Source organism: Ornithodoros turicata, chromosome 3, assembly GCF_037126465.1.
Source record: "Ornithodoros turicata isolate Travis chromosome 3, ASM3712646v1, whole genome shotgun sequence".
Taxonomy (NCBI): Eukaryota; Metazoa; Arthropoda; class Arachnida; order Ixodida; family Argasidae; genus Ornithodoros; species Ornithodoros turicata.
Genome location: NC_088203.1, coordinates 16,162,685 through 16,180,972, shown reverse-complemented (window position 1 = coordinate 16,180,972; position 18,288 = coordinate 16,162,685). Strand labels below are relative to the sequence as shown.

Sequence of the window (18,288 nt, the reverse complement as noted above, 5' to 3'; positions counted from 1 at the left end):
TCCTGTATGTAGGACGCAAGCAGAGCGTGACTTACGGGATTACCATATCGTGCAGGAAAGCGTATGTCGGTCAGACCGGACCGACGGACTGTGTGAGCACCGCTTAAACGTTAAGAACAACCGGGTTGGCTGACTAGCAGTGCACTGCAGGGAATGTGGCTGTCAGCCGATGTTGGATCACTGTGTGTGTACGGGGGAAATCGTGAAAGAACGATTAGATAGATTATAGAGGCCCATGAGATAAGGAAATTAGGTCAGATAAGGAGTTGGCGTACCTCGACATGTGTAGTAGTGAAGGAAACAACCGGTAGGATGACGTGTATTTAAGAGGGTCCCAAGCAGCACAATGTACTGGAAGTCGAGTGCATTAGGGGTGGACGGTATGTGTCTTATCAATGTTCTGTAGTTTCATGAATCTGTTCAAGGCCTTTCATCTACCCGTCCACCCCTATTGCACTCGACTTTCAGTGCATTTTGCTGCTTGGGGTGGGTTACCTTTTCCAAAATAAAGTGTTCGAAGTTAGCGCATCGGTGTGTGTCTATCTAGCGTTTCGTCTGGCAGTGCTCTCTTCGTCATGCTCTTGAGAGACTGTCACCAGCAACCCGGACGGGCTAAGTGGTAGTCCGGTGCTCATCCCGTATGGGTATCTTGCAAAAAAGTTGCCGCAAGAAGTGGAGTAATGTCGTGTTTACCGCTCCCTTGAAGTAAGTCTATTTGCGCATAAGTAAACGTACCCAATGGGCCAACAGAATGTAATGTCAAACATTGGCGGGCATTTGTGAGTTGTAAGCTGGATATAGTCTACTGCATACCGCTCCAGATTGGCAGATGCAATGTTGGACAGTCATGTAGATGCCTTAACTTTGGGCTTAAGCTTTGGCTCTTCACTTCGAAGAAACCCCCCCCCCCCCCCCCTCCGCTCACTTGAGCATACATTGCCGGAGATTGACTTTTTTTTTTCGTCAATCGGAGGTGCTAGCAATGCATAAAGATCAGTTGGTGTGGGAGGTAATGGAGGCATTTGTTATTGCCACGTGTAAAGATAGATGCGTGGCGTCGGTGGCTCAGTCGGTAGAGTGTTCGCCTTCTCATCCCGATATCGCGGGTTCAAACCCGGCTGAGGACGCTAGCAACTTGGTGGCAGGGTACAAGTTGCTTAGACACGCCGTCTTCCGCGAGGGACGTTAAATACGGGGTGCCGTGTGATGAGCTTTCATCGCCCGTTAAAGAACCCTCAGGTGGGCAAAAGCAATCCACTGACCGACCGCTGTGGCGTCACTCATGATCTCAGTTGTCTCGCGACGTAAACCCCTAATTATTATTAAAAGTAATGATAGATGCGTCAGCTCCCCTTCAGTCACGTTGACAGATGTGAAAATGGATGTTCTACACATATGGGCAAGTTGTTGAGTGCAATCTTTCAGACGACTGGATAGCATCCCCTGGATATATTGTTAGGTCCGCGCCTTCAGTGTTATCAATGTGGGGGGAGTTCATAGTCAATGACCTTGATGCTTGGATTTAAGAAGCTGTTTTCTATGATGAAGCATCAGTTGAGAGTCTGCAGTCGTCATGTTTACTTCTTTCTGTGTCCTTGTCTGCTTGCTACATCATGATCTCCTGCTCTGTGCTGTGCAAGGAAGAAAAAGGTTTCGTACAGTCAAGCGTCCTGGGTGCGGGAGGTGATGTGGGGGCGAAGCTGCGGTCAGCCTGCTCTGTAGTGGCGGCTCGGTGCACCCAGGGGAGGGCGAAAGAGGGATGCGAGAGGTGATTGTGGCACAGGAGAGGGAGGGATGTGCCATCTCTCCTGGTCTGGGATGCATTCCAACAGAACTCCCACCCAAACACACGAGCATCCCTCAGATGTCTTCATTGGGATGCTCCCTGTAACACCCCGCCTAATACACCCCACCCCATCAGACAAGCGTCCTCTTAGCGGCAAAGCCCACATAACGCAGAAAACGAGGCACAACCTCGATTAACGCGTTTGAGTCTCTGGCAGTGCAAAGCCGGTAGGGACCAGAGTTCATACAGATTGCATCACGCGATTTCTTCACATGGGACTCAACTGACCTCCTAGCACCGCAAGTGCACTCACGAGGATAATGGTTGAGAAATGTTGGGGGTCGTCACCAACGAGGATCCCGTGCTGAATGAAGATGCCGTGAACTCTGGGTGCACTTGTCTGCATCATTGCAGCCACTCTTTCGGCGAAGTGCTGAAAAATCCTAGGATCGCTGATCCAACGACGCTTGAAAGACTCTGGGTTGAATCCGAGGTAGTAGTGGGGCGTTTTATTCATGTTCATCTCTAGCCACAAGAACGCATTGAGCGCCCGGGCTGAAGAATAACCAAAAGAGACATTTCATTTCGACACTCTTCCCCACGTCAATGTGCCTTACTGTTGGTGATATGCAGAACACTACTGGAAGGGCCGTAGTAAGTGAATGCCATGAGAATAATGGCGTCGCACATCCGCCTGGGGAAGTTTTTCGGAAACATAGTGGTGTGCTTCCCGAAGATGCATGCCATAGGGTCTGGAAGCACCCGTCGCCTATATCTTAATGCCATTCCTTACATAGCGGTACAGAACTTACTGTCTGATAGTCTATCCGGTCGGGCTGCAAAGAAAAAACGAAATCGTTTGTTAAAGTTTCCCTACGAGTTAAATCTCGTGTCTCCGTGTCGTTGCTCGTGTCGTGTGAAGGCCTGTTCCGACATATAGCAGCGCGCTAATATAGCGCTACCAAACGACGCGCAAAAACAACGCTCACTGTCTTCGGACGGTTCACACTTGCAAAGCGGCGCTAGCGCTATAATTTAGCGGAAGTTCGGTTGTCGTTTCCGATCTCTCCCATCATGTCGCCTCCGGAGTTCAACAGCATTCAGACGAACAAATTCGATCAACTGACTGAACAGGAAATTACCAGACATTTTGGATGACAGACTCGCCGGTTCCAATACCGTCGCCGTGGCGTGAAATGCGGAAGCAAAACAACTCCACGACTTGCGCGACGTCATCGCTAAAGGGCGTCCTCATTGGCCAACACGAATGTATTGCTAATATTAGCGCTGATAAAGATGACACGAGCTGAACTCCGGCAAGCGGTTTGGAGCACTGCGAGGAGAACAATATCGCGCTATTTTCTAGCGCTATACCGCAAGTCGCTATATGTCGAAACATGCCTTTACTGAAATCCTCTCGTCTCACCTTACATTCTCGAAAAATATTTTGTCTCTACGTGACACGAAAGTTAGAGAAAATTAAATTTTATTTCGCGAGAACTGTGGCGTCATACTATGCTCCGACGGAGCGCCCGGCTCTCACAGGGCAACGTTGTTACCCTTAGCGTCGTCTACTGAGGGGGCTCGCTGTTGGCACTAACTTAGCGGAGCCCCCTTGACTATTACGTGACATATCCTCGGACCTACGAGGAAACGCAAGGAGGTGAAAACCATCTCTCCCATTTTCTCCTCTTTGGATCCGCGTCGCGTGCCTTCTCTACCACGTGACTAGAGTTGGGAACCCGGGATCCCGGTGTCCCCGGGATCACGCACGATTTTTCGATCTCGAAATCCTGAGATTTTCTGACCAAAAATTCCGGAATTTCAAAAGCACCCACTATGGCTTCAACTTGCAGGCGCTGTGCAGGAGTTCGATGGAAATGATGGTTCCCTTGATTCACTCTTTGGAGCCTCCGTGCGCAAAAAGTTTCCAGCGCAACGCAAGAGCTTAGTCCTTTGCCAGGGAGGGACCGGCAAGTGCACGGTTTTCTCTCTTTCTTGAGCTGGAGGAAGCGGCCGTACCCGTGTCCGACTGTCTCGCGGACGCAAGCCCAGCGTCCGCGTGTTGTCCTTACATCACCAGTAACTGGTCGAAGCGTGACAATCTCTGCCGTTCTCTACTTCGAGGTTGAGGCAAAATGTAATGATAGCAGCAGTGTGTGGTACTACTACTTACGTGCAGTAGATGGACAATCGGCGAAATGTAAGAGATGCGATAAAGACTTAAATAAATAGATAAAGAAGCAAAAGAAGCAAATCTCTGCCTGCGATCAATTGTTTCGACCAGCGTGGAATCGGAAAGAAGTTTCAGCTCGGCAGGAAACCTTTGCATAAAAGTTCGATCACGCCTTGACGACAGTTCTTTCGACGCTCTGTGTTTCCTGAGGGCATTTTTATGAGTAACGAGGCAGTGGTCATTGCGACAGAGGACTTTAAGGTCGCATTGCTTGCGTGGGAAAGCTTTGTTTGTTGAACCTTAAAAAACATTGAAAATCAAAGCAGGCAATAAAATTAATAAACCCCTCCTGTTTCGCAGCTTTAGACAGTGTCCTCCATATGTAATGACCCCTGGAAATATGACTATGAAAACCGCTGCTGAAAATTCTGGACCCGTACCGGGATCCCGGGATTAGAATTTTTAAATCCCGAAATCCCGAGATCGTGAAAACGCCTCGGGATTCCCAACTCTACACGTGACCCTCCGCGGACGCGGGACATGACATCACTGCAATCTTTGGGCGACACCTGCTCCTCGCGTCATCGAAACTCGTGGAGGTCAGCAGATCTTCAAGAATTGATAAAAATGCACAACGTTCGCAAACAGGATTGATGTTTCGCGTATAGAACCTTTGAGCACGCCCTTGAGGTACCTTCTTGTCATGGACTAAACAAAATAAACGCCGTTTTCCGAGTGACACTTTAAAGGAAAAACTCGCTCCCTGACATCGTTGACATATGTACGGCAGGAGCCATTTGATTCCGAACAGCCATCCTGCGAGCTCTTTCGCAAGGAATCGACATATTTCTTGTGTTATATTTGTATTTTCGTATATTCGTATATTCGTCGCGCGGACACGAACCAAGAGGGAGGAACTACCGCAGAATATCTTCAAGCACTCTGGTGACGTTCCCGTAACATATCAGCGTCCTCTGCTACACCTCTTCCTTAGATATGCACTGCAGCATACCAAGCGCGCCAAGGGAAACGCCCACATTTCCACACCCCTGATGTAGCGGATACGTTTTCTACGCGCGAATTTCAAACTCGATGGATTCCAATTCTTTACGACGCCAATAATGAATTATAGGGAACTGGGGTCAGGGAAACAAATATCTAAGAATCGGTGCTTGGAGAGAGAATACATCTGCAACCGGCAATCTTGCAAGCGTTATGACTTTACACGATGAGGTTACATGGCGTCCACCATAGGAAGGACTCACGTATGACGCCTTGCGCCGTAAAGTAATTAAAGACAATGCATACCAATTGGTTCAGGGGCCGTCGAATTCGGAAACACCGGCGGAAACGGGACTGAAAGGAGGAAAGACATCAAAAGCACTTCCGCAAGGGAGGGCCCTTACCTGGAATGTCCTCGTTGATGCCTTTATTTGAATCTGCAAAGTAAATACAGTACAAGTGTAGTGCTAGACAGAGTGCGCCGCGATTCGTGAAAGTCAGAATGCTTCGCTTTTGTTCCATCAGAAGCATATCACCGAGCACGATACCCCCCCCCCCCTGATGGAATGACCGACATTGGCCGGATAGCTGAATGTTTTATCAAGTTCTGCTCTACTATGAATCTGGCCTGATGTCTGACCTAACTGGTCAATTGAAGGGACGTATGGCTCCTGTTCAACGATAAGCACAATATAAAAAAAAGCTACACATATCACATGTATTTTACTTTCATCAACCTGTATGGTCGTGCTCAACGTAAGAACGGCATTGAGGCCGCTGTTACAGATTACATGGTGTTTGTTTTATAAAGCTTATTTTCATATATGTAGTAAGAATATATCGGAAGGTTTTCATTCAGCACTCGAGATGCCGTTCTTAAGTTCAACGCAACTATACAGGACGACTTCTTATGTCATATACAGATTTTTTTATAAGAAAAGCTATGAGACCAGCACAGATGTCGTTCTTGCAGTTGAGTTATACGGCCAGGTAGACATCCTCTCGAAGAAAGCATGTAACTGCAAGACGACTAATTACCTAAAAAGCATTACTCTTGAATTAGGAGATATCTTGCAAAATCGTGATAACAGAATGAGAGATAATACTCGTTGAAGGCCATTCCTTTCTTTAAAAAATCCTGAAACGCGCACGCGCGTTCAAATATACATCGCTGAATTTCGATATGCGAATGAGCCGAAACAGCGGCGACCGCGAGCACAGTGAGCACACGGTCCACTCCGCGTCGTAGGGTCACGTGCCTTGGAGGATAGATATGATTGGAGTAAGTGCTGATCTGCTGGCCAGATTAACCGCTTTCCAGGCCAGATCCGTCGGCGAAGGTGATGCGCTTCTGAGGCGCGTCCTGTTTTGGTTTCGTTTGGCTTGGTTTGGTTTTGTTTGGTTAGCGAAATTCAGCGATGGATGTTTCACGGCACACGATCGTTATTGTTTATATATATATATATATAGAGAGAGAGAGAATAGAATGGCTTTTAACGAGGATTGTCTCCCTTTCTGCTATCTCGATTTTGACCGAAATCCCTTAAAGGAGCAATGTGGTGACAGTTAGCAGGGCGCGCGCATACTGCCTCGTCTGCCAAGCTGTCCACCCGGACTCACAAAGCAAAATAGTTTCGCTCTGCGGTGCGTTACAGGTGTGCAATCGAATGGGAGGAAGCAGTCGCGGACGGCCGACACGATGCGCTTGTGACGTAGTGAACGCTCCGTGCCGTGCCGTTTTTTTTTTTTTCGCAGAGCACACGCTGCTTATGCTTTACACGCTGCACGTCACTGGTCACGTGACGGGAGTAGCATACGTCACGACGTCCTCTGGTTCTGCGATGCCCTCTTTTCACGCGGAAAAGAGATGTGCGCAAGAGAGTCCTCGCACTCGCTCTGTAGGTCAACTGCGCCCATACTTATTTGGCAGGAACTCATTTTATTCGTTGGAGAATAAATACTCTGCACCCAAAAATGGAAAAAAATTGGGAGTCACCTCAGTGCCTCTTTAATTAAAGAGTTTTTCCTATTGGTCTTCCTATTGGATATTAACGTTGGTACGCAAATGAGCCGAAACGACGCACTTTTGAAGCGCAAAAGGCTAAATGGGCGTTTGCGTCGGAGGGTCAAGTGTTCTTTGGCGGTGGAGCTGATTGCAGTAGGCGCTCATCTGGAGCGTTTATGTTTATTCGCTGGAAGCAGAGCCAGAGTTGCGCGGAAGCGCGTCATCGAACCGGAAATCGGTCGGACGGGAGAAACCGAGGAGAAAAGAAAATTCCATAAGCGAGCAGGAACGGCCGCCGCAGCGCATGCGTGAGCCGCTAGCCGCGGCGCTCATAAGGCGCTCAAACTGCACTTCAACGTGTTAAAGAAAGACGCTCAAAACATACTTACTACGCGTCCTCGTTTGGCGGCTAGGTGAAAATTTGCGAAATCCATGATACGAAGACCAATATGTCCTCGATCGGGGATTGAGAGGCACAGAACTCTTATGCTGCTTCTTTTAAGTCCGAAACCTTTTTCCTGCAAACTGGTTACCGCTATTTTTCTTTCTTTCTTTTTTTTCAGTTCTGCTCCGGTCCGTGTTCAACACGGTTGACTCTATGTTCGGACCTACATACAGACCTACTACGGACGGTTCGATCCCGGCAAAAGTAACGGTTCGGGTACTGTTTTCGGTTCGGGCTCGATTCGGCACCCTGCGAAGAACACACGACCACTCATAAGACGTAGAGGGAAGCGCTCGTCCCGTCTACATCTCCTCAGTGGCCGTCTGTTCTTAGCCCTATCGTCTGTAATGGTATGGCTTGCAGACTACTGATACACATTCCATAACACATGCTGTGTCACTCTTCTTGAATAACCAATCCTGGCTTTGCCGCCATTCTAAAATTCCTCCTTCGTTTCTTCTTCTCTCTTTTTGCCAACTTCTCAACTGCCAAGTGCAGAATATGACATGACCAGCAGAGAAAATTAATTCATTTTTACATGAAGCATGACAATTTGCCTGTTAGAAGCTGAAACGGATTAACATAATTCGGCCCACACCGCAGTCCCTACGCCCGATTTGCTCGGGAGGCCTGCACCCGTTTCACCATCTTGGAAGTTCGGTGCGCCACCTATGGTTCATTGGGGTCGCGAACAAAGCGGGAATGAAAATAATTTGAACCTCGGAATTTTTCATGAAGCATGTCAATTTGCATATTAAAAGCTCAAACAGATTAACATAATTCGGCCCACACCGCAGTCCTTACGCTCGATTTGCTAGGAAGAACTGCACTCTTCCGCCATCTGGAGTCGCGAATAAAGCGGGAATGAAAAGAATTTGAATCTCGGCAGTGTAAACGAGCGCTTTCTTTGTTTTGTTTAGTGATCTCTCTCTAGTAGTGAGCACACTCTAAGAAAAAGGGTATGATTTTCTACCCATTTCGGTAGAGCTGCATTGCAACCACATTTCCACTCCAAACAGTTTTACCTCTTGGCTATAACTGCAGAGTAGAAAGAAAGAAACTAAAAAGTAGAAACTGTCGTTTTACCAGCTTCGGTAGGAAATTCTACCCTTTTTTTCGTAGAGCAAACGTGAGAGAGAGGAGGAAGGGAAAGGGACGCCGCCGCTTATACCCGCGGTGGAGAAGTCGCGTGTGCATTGGCACGAAATGGTAGAAGTACCGTCCTGCTGAAACTTTGGGTAGGAAATTCTACCTTTTTTGCTTAAAGCGCAGCTCCGTGATGACATATCCGCTCCGAGCACCTCCTAACGAGTAAACATAAACGCCCCTGATAGCCAGGTTCAATGGAACGAAAAAATCTGAGAGGTCGACCGGACCACCCTGCTTGACTCTGCGTAAAATCACCCAGTTCTAGATAAACGCGCTCCGTCACGGAATGTTCTTTCTTGTTCCCCAGAGGAACCTCGCATTCTGCCGGATCTATGGTCCCTTCCAAACCTTGCAATGCCGATGAACTGCGTTGGGCCTGCTCACCTAATGGCGAATCAAGCTCATGCTCACGAATAGCAGGTTCTGGCGAATTCAACTGGTGCGATTGTTTTTCGTTGGTGGATTGGGATTACCACTGCGCCGGACTTCGTCAATATTTACTCCTGTTCCCTCTTCAACGTTGTTGTTCGCGTTTCAAGTAGAGTTCGATGCCGCGTCACGCCTATAGCGACAGCGTCCACATCCAATGAAATTAATGTTCTACAATCTCGAAACAGAAGACATACTCATAGTCCGATGAGCTACTTTTAGCCTGGAGAAGTCGTCCCTCATGGTGCTGCAGTTGGTGAAAGGACTTTCAAAGTCGACGTTGAAGAGGACCACGCCCATACCCTTCACCCATTCGTTAAACAGCGTGACCTGCACGGGTCACATCGTTCACTTCTCGCCCTCATCATCAAGGAAGCCTTACCTTGATTCGCACGGAATCCTCTGTCTCGAATGTTCTGAACGTCATGGTATCCCGCGCCTGGTAGGAGCCGCTGAAATTTCCCACGCTCGTTGTAGGTCCTCCACATGTCTGAAAATTAGTGCCAATCATCCGGAGAGTTGGAGCGTCTCTTCACTTAGCGGGAGGAACTCTCACAGTGCACTCACAGTAAGCGATCACGACTGTTGTAAGCGACTGATAGTTATAGCGGTACTAACTGGCAAACTATCTTCGCGGTGTGAAAGACGCCGTTACTTTGATGCGGTCTCTTTCACTCATGAATCCAAAGCAACCGATGAATTTCGTTCCAGAGTAACGGCGTCTTCCATTGGGCAAGGAGAAATTTTTGCACGATTAAAGGTTAGCTTATTAGTATCGTGTAGTTCACAGGGCACAATGACAAAAAATACTGGCGGCTACGACACAAGACCGCTAACGTCCTGTCATTTGTTTCGCAAGCATTATCTGTTAAAAGAGAACTTTTTAAATAAGCCGAGATTTCGAAGGTTCCCCAGGTGAATAATTTGTAATCGAAAAGCTTCCTTTTTTCCATGAACCTCTGTTTTACAGAATAACGACCTTCAGCGAAGAATATTCCAGAAAAAAGACCCGTGTCACTTTTTCGAGTGATTAATTGGCAACGGTTTGCATATTTTTGGGCGCGCAGCAGCATAGCAGCACCCTCTTTTGTTTCGCTATCCAGCTGTTAATTAAGTCTTCATCCGCCTGGTTCTGGGTGACGGAAGATAAGGAACAACCACAAGAGACGATATGGTGTTCCCTTTCATTTTCTACCCAACTCCTATACAGAGTGCTAGCAGTGCTGTCGTTCCGTAGGTTAGCTATCATGCTTTTAGCGTGTGATGGTGACGAATGCCCCGAGAGCGCTCTGTACTTGTCGGGTAGAGAAGGAGAGGGAATAGCATAGATCGTTCCATACGGCTGTTCCTTACTGCGGATGAAGACCTAATTCTCTGCTCTTGTGCTCTTTTAGTACTCTTTCAATCTCGTGGATCCTAAGCGATAGTAATTTTCGTTCTGGACGACTCTACTAAGTTTAGAAACGCAAACTGAGCAACTAGAGAGTTCTAGTACGTAACGCATAGCGTTGGTGGTTCTCTGCAATGCGCGAAGCTCTCTCTCTATTATGGGCGTGCGCAGAACCACCAACGCTATGCCTTTCGTGCGTAAAAGCGATAGTGTACGATGTTGTTTACCATTTCGTAATGGATCCAAGTTTCGAAGAGACAGGTTTCGTGCATCACCCATTTTTTATCCGTGCGGAACTGGCGTACTGCCAGTTGGAGGGACACGGTAACCGCCGGTACCACGGACACGACGGTTTGCAGACCGCGGATACTGTTCCGATAGATGTCTTCCTGCTTAGACTCGGGTGTCGTGTCAAACGTGTTCGGCATCGTTATTATGCACGGAGAGTTCGTCCAGGTGTTTCGGTGAACCATGAGGACCATCACGTCGACGTAGCTGAAACAGGTGCAGCACGTGGTGTGTTATAAAGGCTGAGTATTTTGGGTATATTGTAAATATCACAACTACGGCGGACAGATATGACAAGATGGTACAGAGTGCAGTTGTTAATCGGTAGGAGATATAACACTGGTGCATCCTGCATGTGCTCCTTCGACTTTGCAGACTGCAGAAGACATTACTTAATGCGAGGTCGGAAGCATTTAAAAAAAGAACGCGCTGCGATCGCCTTCACAGTTTAGCATCAGATTCCACTTCATGATTTTAGGATATGTTTGGTAATATGAAAAATATGGAGACAATACCTCCCCTTTTTCCCTTCTACATAACGTTCACTGTTCGTTTCACCAGAGAGTCACAAGGCCCAACACAGATACACCATTCTATCCGCGTCTCCTTTTTCTATGAAAGGTACACGGACCTGCCTCATGCTTCGTTCGATCATGCATTTTTCTTCTGGTGCGCCAACGCGAAAGATCAGTCGCCAGTTCTTAAAAGCAAACTTGTTATGTCAAAGATGTCGTCGTCCGCCTAAGGCAGTGTTCACACGGGGCACCTTTTTCCAGCAACTCGAAGCAACTCGAACCGGCGCCTTACGAGCAACGTCGAGACCGTGTTCACACGTCGCAACCCGGTAGCTCCAACAACAAGGAACATTACGGCAACTTGAGGATGTGGGTTCGAATCGAACTGATGCTGTCTTTTCTTTCCGCTGTTTATCAAATTTTAGTCAGCTTATTACGCCAAAAGATCATCGGTACCTTCAAACAAATGGCTATTAATATGTTTCTGTAGCGTTAGTAAAATTTACAAGTTAAGTTATTTCTCAGCTGCATCTGCAGGATTCGAACCCATGAACTCACGAATGAAATCACATCACGCCATCGGAGTCCCGTAGTAATGCTCCCCTCGCTGATTGGCCGTTGCACGAGCAGCTTATCAAGATTTCGGTCGGGGAGTTGCTGGAGGTGGCCGGTGTCGGCCGACAGCCAGCAACTCGAAAATTGCTCAAAGTCGAATCGAAAGGCAAAATCGAAGATATGAAAAAACGTTCGAAAGAAACGCTTACGTTGCGATGCGTGACTTCGGCCAGATTTTGTATCCCTCGACGATGGAGGAGCCGTAGATCAGAATTATTTCACGTCTGCGTTGCACGAAGGCTGAATGCATTTTCTAGAAAGCAAAAAAAGGCGGTGTTGTTACGTCCACAGCAGAAGCACAGTCAGCACAAGGTCATGGTCTGTTCAACATGAAATGAGGCGAAAGCTCGTGCAGTATCAACTTTCCATTGACCAATGGCACTGAGAAGGCACCAGCTGTGGGATTCCAACTCACACACTCTGCTACATCATGCTAGATACCCTTCCTTCAACGTACCAGGTCACACTAGGAAACACGGGGACACGCACTCACCCTCAACACTTCCTCTTAGTCACTCCCACATTCACATGAACACGTAGTGTCCCATTGCTGGTGCCTTTTCTTCAACTGCCATCACTTAATTGAAGTATCTGGGCGTTGTGATGCCCCTGTTGTCTTTGTCCTATGTTTAATTGCCTTATCCGCTACAAGGTTGCACGAGAATGTCATCTTTGTTGCCCTGCCTCTCAGCACACCAAGATACTGGAGTAGCTGTGGAGAATTTCTTGTCTCTTTGCGCTTACAGTATCTTGTGAATAATACATGTGCATGGCCTGCCGACCGAAAAATCACACAAGACTCCACCACAAATTCTAATGGGTCATCCTAATGGACCATCTCCATTCTCCATCATGGAAATTATAATGGACGATCAGAATATTTTGATGAACCATTCATCCAGCTTATCGAGCCATTAGCAACTAGTGGTCCAAAAGGACTGTTAGCGGTCCGACAAATGGTGTCGCACAGTACGTCAGGTGGGCCGAATAGCCCCACAGGGAGGCCTGACGGTACGACAGGGCCCCTGGCGGTTCGACAAAGAGTATCTAACATCATCATCCGGTGAGCTTAGTGGCCCCACAGGAGAACCCAATGGTCCGTGAGCGAGGCTTGACGGTCAAACAGACGACGCCTCGCAGTAGATCTGAGGAGCCCCAAATGGGGCATCACAGATCTGGCATAGCTTACAATCGCTAAAACCCTCAATGAAAGGTAAGGTAAAGGACACTACAGTATTGTCCCTTGTACTCAGTAACTCAGTACTATTTAGTTTACTGTACTCAGTAAAGGACAAGACTACAAAAGACAACACGAAAACCGCATCCTGTCGTGTCCTAGTCTTGTGCTTTAGTGCTTCCTTGCAGTAAAAGTTCTAGCGATTATAAGAAATTAGCAACGAACTAGCAGACATTTTTCGAGCATTCAATATGGCAGGTCACATTGTCCTGTCGTGCCGATAGACTGACGACCGTCAAGCTGCTAATGGTTTATGTCGTCTGATTCATTGTGACTTGGAATAGACGCTCCACAAGCCAATGCGCATGACGTCACGGTGATGTTTCTAGGACGCTCCTGATTGGCCGGAGGAACCATGAAGCGAACATTCGATGCACAAAATACCCGTGCCCCCGGGAGGGCAAAAACAGCTCCGATATCTGTATTAGATGTCCCACTTTTCGTTGGGGATGATTTTATCGACGAAAGACAGAAGTTTACACTATTCGGCTCTTCCACAAGTTCGCTCGTGTGAGCATCCTGCAAACATTTTTCTGATTGTGTTCCAATTACGGGCTCGCGGAGCGGAGTAGACAACTATCTATAGGGAAGAAATCTCGTAGAGAATATCTCGTAGAAATGGTAAATTTAGTCACGTGGCAGCTACAATGGTCTAAACTCCCGTGAACGACAGGACGGCGACAACCATGCCTCAGCACGCGGACGAGCATGCATCTTCCACTGCGAGGCAACTCGAGCCCGATACTGCGGCAGCGGCACCCGAACGGGCAATGATCAAGCTCGTTCCTGGTAAAGTGTGAGACTCCACTGTTATTAGATGGTAGAACTTCTATGGGGCCATTCAAAACAGCACATTAAACTGAACTGCAGTTGTGCTGTTCGTTTGCACCACGAAGGCAGAGCCTTGGTAGTGCACCGTGTTTGAAGGGTTTCTTGTAGCCACCGTAAAACACAACACAACGCACGCATACCGTAGAATGTCATTTGGACCCGTCAGCAGTTAATCGCGTTCCCACCGTCAACGAAGCTGTGTTCGCTTCGGAATTTAAAAACTGACACTACATCCAAATGCGACAAGGCACAGTCTTCTCGAAACGCCGCGCGCATGAAAAGTCCGGGAAACAAAAAGGAACCGAAGCAACAGGTAATAAATCGTGCGGTGACAGAGGTTGGAAAAAAGGCAGAAAGAAACAAATGCTAATTTTTACTAAAAACGCGCATTTCGTACTGTGAAGCTCCTATCAAGCTATTAGGTCCTAAGGGCCCATTAGTCATATTGGAAATCTCCGAAATTACGATAGGCCTATTGGCCTAGTGGTCTCATTAGGATTATCTCTGATGGATTTTTCGATCGGGCTTCCACTGCGCTGAAAACTATATTAAATCTGAAATCTGGATATTTAGCAATGAACAGACATCTTACGGAAGCACTGTCGACATTCACCGTAATCACTAGTTACGGTCCAATTGTATAAACGTCTAATTTGCTGACGCAAATGAGACCGTAAGTGATGGTACGGAGGTAGAATCCACTCGCTATAGCTCTGTATGATTCCGTAGGATTTTATCCTCCCATTAAGATGGTAGTGGTGCAGAAAGGGAAAGGCACGGTTTTCCCACCATCGTTTCATCCAGTGAAATGTGTCCCTTCCCTTTCGTGCCTCGCTGTCCTAGCTTTCGCTGTCCTAGCTTTCGGCACACCTTTGCAAAAACTAACGTCATGACATTTGATTACACGGTTTAGACACCGGCAGTGAGATTTCATACACTGTCTTTTGTCAAAAATACCTCCATGAAAAATATGTGACGTATCAGCAGTTCCTGTGACAGAACGTCGCCGAATATGGCCAGTCCGTCCAATTTGGTCAAGTTGAGCCAGAGGGCCATGTGCAGAGCAAGGTCTTCCAGTTTCTTCATATTACCGTACGCCCCACTCTTCGGTTGGCCCGCATCCAAAGCAACTGCTCGCTTGGGTCGCGCTGGATCGTGCAAAGAGCCCTCGTGGGAGGCCATGAATTCAGCGAAGGCTTCCTCTGCATACAAAGCCATTGTGAAGAAGGCAGCCGACGTATTCTTCTGATACTTACGGTTGTGGGCAGCTCTCACTAAATGGTTTGCCTCGTCGTACTCTACGTCAGTAAAGATGAACATATCGCAGAGTCCCGTATGGATTGCCTTCACTATATTTGCCTTTCCAACAGTGCATAGCAACGGATCTGCGAGGGTATATTCGGGCGTGTAAGCAGTGAGGCAACCCCGTCCGGGCGACACTGACTCCACGCATTAACTACCCCATACGAACTACAAGGTTGTGTACCTCTTACAGCTATACCTGTTTGCGGCCAGGCGGACAGCTTGTATGCAACTACTAGACGACTAATTACCTAAAATTCATTAATTAAATACATGTTTTCCTGACCAGCTTGCGTAGCGTGGTGGTTAGGATGATTACCTTCCACGCCGAGACTGGGACGTGACGTAGGGTTCGAATCCCGGCACCGGCTGTGCTGTAGGAGGGTTTCCACCGGTTTTCCACTTTCCATACGAATGTCGGCACAGTTCCCCCTGAAGTCAGCCCAGGACGCATCCTAACCCGCCCTTCCCCCACTTCTTCCTGCTGTCCTTTGTCCACGTCTGTACGCCTCTCGTGGTCACACACAGTTGCATCGCGGCGAAATACTAGATAGCAGACTTGGAGTAGGTTATTATTTAAATCCACGTGCATGTATATTGAGATATACAATCGCTAAATTTTACTGACCAATGAGTATCGTAACCATGCACTTTTCAAGTGCAAAAGGAGCGACGGGCATTCGCATCCGAGGGTCACGTGTTTTGTAGCGATAGAGCTGATTGGACGGATAGACCGCTTTCCGGCACAATATAGGCCGAGGCAAAGCCGTAGGTAAGCCGAAGGTCATGTCGTTCCTTCGCTTGAGAAGTGCGTACACTTCTGATTTCGGCTCATGTGCATCAACGTGTTTGTTGATATTAAAAATAAAGGTGGATTCGAATAATGATTGCCTCAAATCCTGCTGTCTCGCATTTTGCCCGGAAACAATTAAGGTAAATTTATGAAACTTAGGTGATCAGTCGTCCAGTAGTCACATGCGCTTTCCTACAGGATGTCCGCCTGGAAGCATACCCGACTGCAAAAGCCATCACATATTGTCACATAGCTTTTCAAAAAGAAAAGCTTTCGTCATGTCTCTAACTTACTTTTACAGCTCATTTTCATTGTCAAGGAAATATAGCTGCCATCTTAGGCGTATCTCCACTAGGCTTCGTGCATATTTCTTGCTGGGGTCTATTACATAGCATTCTACTTCACCCCTTTTTCTAGAAGCATAGTGTGATGACATACGTATACCAGCGCCGTGCTCCTCTATCTATACAGTTCAAATCTGGTGGTCGATTTCTTCTTTTTAATGCGTCAGCATAAGTGTCCTCGGTACACAAGCATCGCGGCGTGGAAAGCCTGCGCGGGGCCTGCCTCACGGTGCGGTGCGTGGAGACAGAATTAGAAAAGGAGAGGACGGGGGGAAGAGCTGGTGGTCGACCGGTTGAGACGCGTCTGCGTGGGCATGCCATGGGCTATGAAGCTGTGCGGAGGGGCGGCGGCGAAAGGCGCCTGACTGCGAGATGGCGCCGCCAAGCTGAATCAGAGGAAGCCCGAAAGCCTAAGAATGCTGTGTTGCGTTAGCGTTGTGTAGGGTCGTGTGAAGGGTTATGTAGCGATGTGAAAGGGAGTTCCCAAAAGAGTTTAATGCTTACGCATTTCCGTCGGGTCCTCCAATGGATCGACCAAGATTTTTTTACCATATAAGAGCATAATTTATGCCTGACGCGATGATCATGGTTGGCAAACCATGCCCGTCTTATGTTAATCGGCCTTTCGCACACATCGGTGCACACATCACTATGCACACCTCACTCATGAAGACTTATCACTACGTCGCACCCGACTAACTGCAGACCATTATTAAGATGCCACTCACTCTTCAGGTGCGGTCTGTTTGCCACACTTTCCGGTATGCCTGCAAAAGCGATTGTGTCAGTTGTGTTAGCAGAGATCCCACCCAATGACGTCTCACTTAGGCTGTATTTTATGGTTCGCAAACGTGACGCGTGGGGACGGTGGTTGCAGTCGCCCTTGAAGTCTTCCATATCCGTATGAAATGTAGCTACACACACCCTGGGCAAAAAGCCGGAAAGGGCGACCATCTGCAGGGGACGTCAGAGATCATAAGGCTCACAATCGCTACGGCGCAGTACTATACAATATCACTAAAAGGGACTTCTGTATCAATACGTTCTTCTTTATCAGCACCTTTCTGGATATGTTACAAGGGTTGTGATACTTTCGTTGTATTCATACGAGCCGTATTACCCAGAGGAAGGTGCGGAAAACGCCATAACTTTCTGCTGCCACCTGAGCGCGAGCGTTCACTGGTAATCGTGGGGAATATCCTGCGACTGAGCCACAAGATATATCGTAGCAGACGACAGGGCCGACAGTGTCGTCTGCAATGTGTGCACTGTGCCACTATCCATATTCCGTGCGAATACTCAACACAAGATGTGGCGGAACTTCCGCCCCGCGAGGAGTAGAATATTCCGTAGGGGCATCGCCTCGTCTGAATACACGATTCTACGAATGTTCTTCGTAACATCAAGCAGGCTTTGTGCAGCACGCCAGAGCATTCAGATACAAATCATCGAACGCACGTACGCGTCCGACGTCAGGTGAGTGAAAGCTACGGCAATTCCTATTGGTACTCATTGGAACGTGACCTGTCGGGTGCTGCTTCATTGCCGGGGATTCCTGCACTGATGCCAGGACCGGATGCGTTTCGATACTCACCTTGGAACGACCATGTCTTTCACATTCTGGCATAACTTGGGGGAGATGTGTCGCAACCCCTCTGAGACAATATCACAGTTATAGGCATGATGGCCGGCGCGTGCCATGTTCTCTGCTGACCTCTAGTCTCGTCCCGTTTCGGCTGACAGGGTGAAGGCTTACCTTCATAGCGAGCGTTTCTTCGTCTTCGTAGGTGAGCACGTAGCTACCCATATTCATAAAGGCAGACTCCGCATCGTCCTCATGTGCGTCCTTCGGACAAGCCTGTTAATGGGACGTGTCATTGGTTAAATGATGCGCGTGGAAGAAAGTGACATCTGCCTGCAACCCCCCTCAAGTATGAGCTTTCGCTGATAGGGTCCTGGTGCGGAACGACGACTATACCCC

The 18,288-nt window shown here is 48.0% G+C and overlaps 1 protein-coding gene and 1 long non-coding RNA gene across 3 annotated transcripts in view; one reads left to right on the top strand and one right to left on the bottom strand.

The window, feature by feature from the left end:
* Positions 1-18,288, bottom strand: part of LOC135388214 (uncharacterized) — an 89,635-nt gene that overhangs the window by 10,275 nt on the left and 61,072 nt on the right. The window contains exons 65-78 of the mRNA XM_064617616.1: positions 18,064-18,165; positions 17,132-17,261; positions 17,036-17,074; positions 15,125-15,253; positions 14,826-15,070; positions 11,950-12,053; positions 10,610-10,877; positions 9,375-9,482; positions 9,190-9,322; positions 5,369-5,401; positions 5,271-5,318; positions 2,599-2,622; positions 2,404-2,538; positions 2,100-2,341 (exon numbers count right to left, since the gene is read on the bottom strand). Of these exons, the coding sequence (XP_064473686.1) occupies positions 2,100-2,341; positions 2,404-2,538; positions 2,599-2,622; positions 5,271-5,318; positions 5,369-5,401; positions 9,190-9,322; positions 9,375-9,482; positions 10,610-10,877; positions 11,950-12,053; positions 14,826-15,070; positions 15,125-15,253; positions 17,036-17,074; positions 17,132-17,261; positions 18,064-18,165 (1,740 nt within the window). The remainder of the gene's footprint in view (positions 1-2,099; positions 2,342-2,403; positions 2,539-2,598; positions 2,623-5,270; positions 5,319-5,368; positions 5,402-9,189; positions 9,323-9,374; positions 9,483-10,609; positions 10,878-11,949; positions 12,054-14,825; positions 15,071-15,124; positions 15,254-17,035; positions 17,075-17,131; positions 17,262-18,063; positions 18,166-18,288) is intronic.
* Positions 549-18,288, top strand: part of LOC135388215 (uncharacterized) — a 72,799-nt gene continuing 55,059 nt past the window's right edge. The window contains exons 1-2 of one of the 2 annotated variants that reach the window (XR_010421304.1): positions 549-705; positions 7,533-7,764. This is a non-coding gene — a long non-coding RNA (uncharacterized LOC135388215). The remainder of the gene's footprint in view (positions 706-7,532; positions 7,765-18,288) is intronic. The other variant, XR_010421303.1, reaches the window with a different exon arrangement.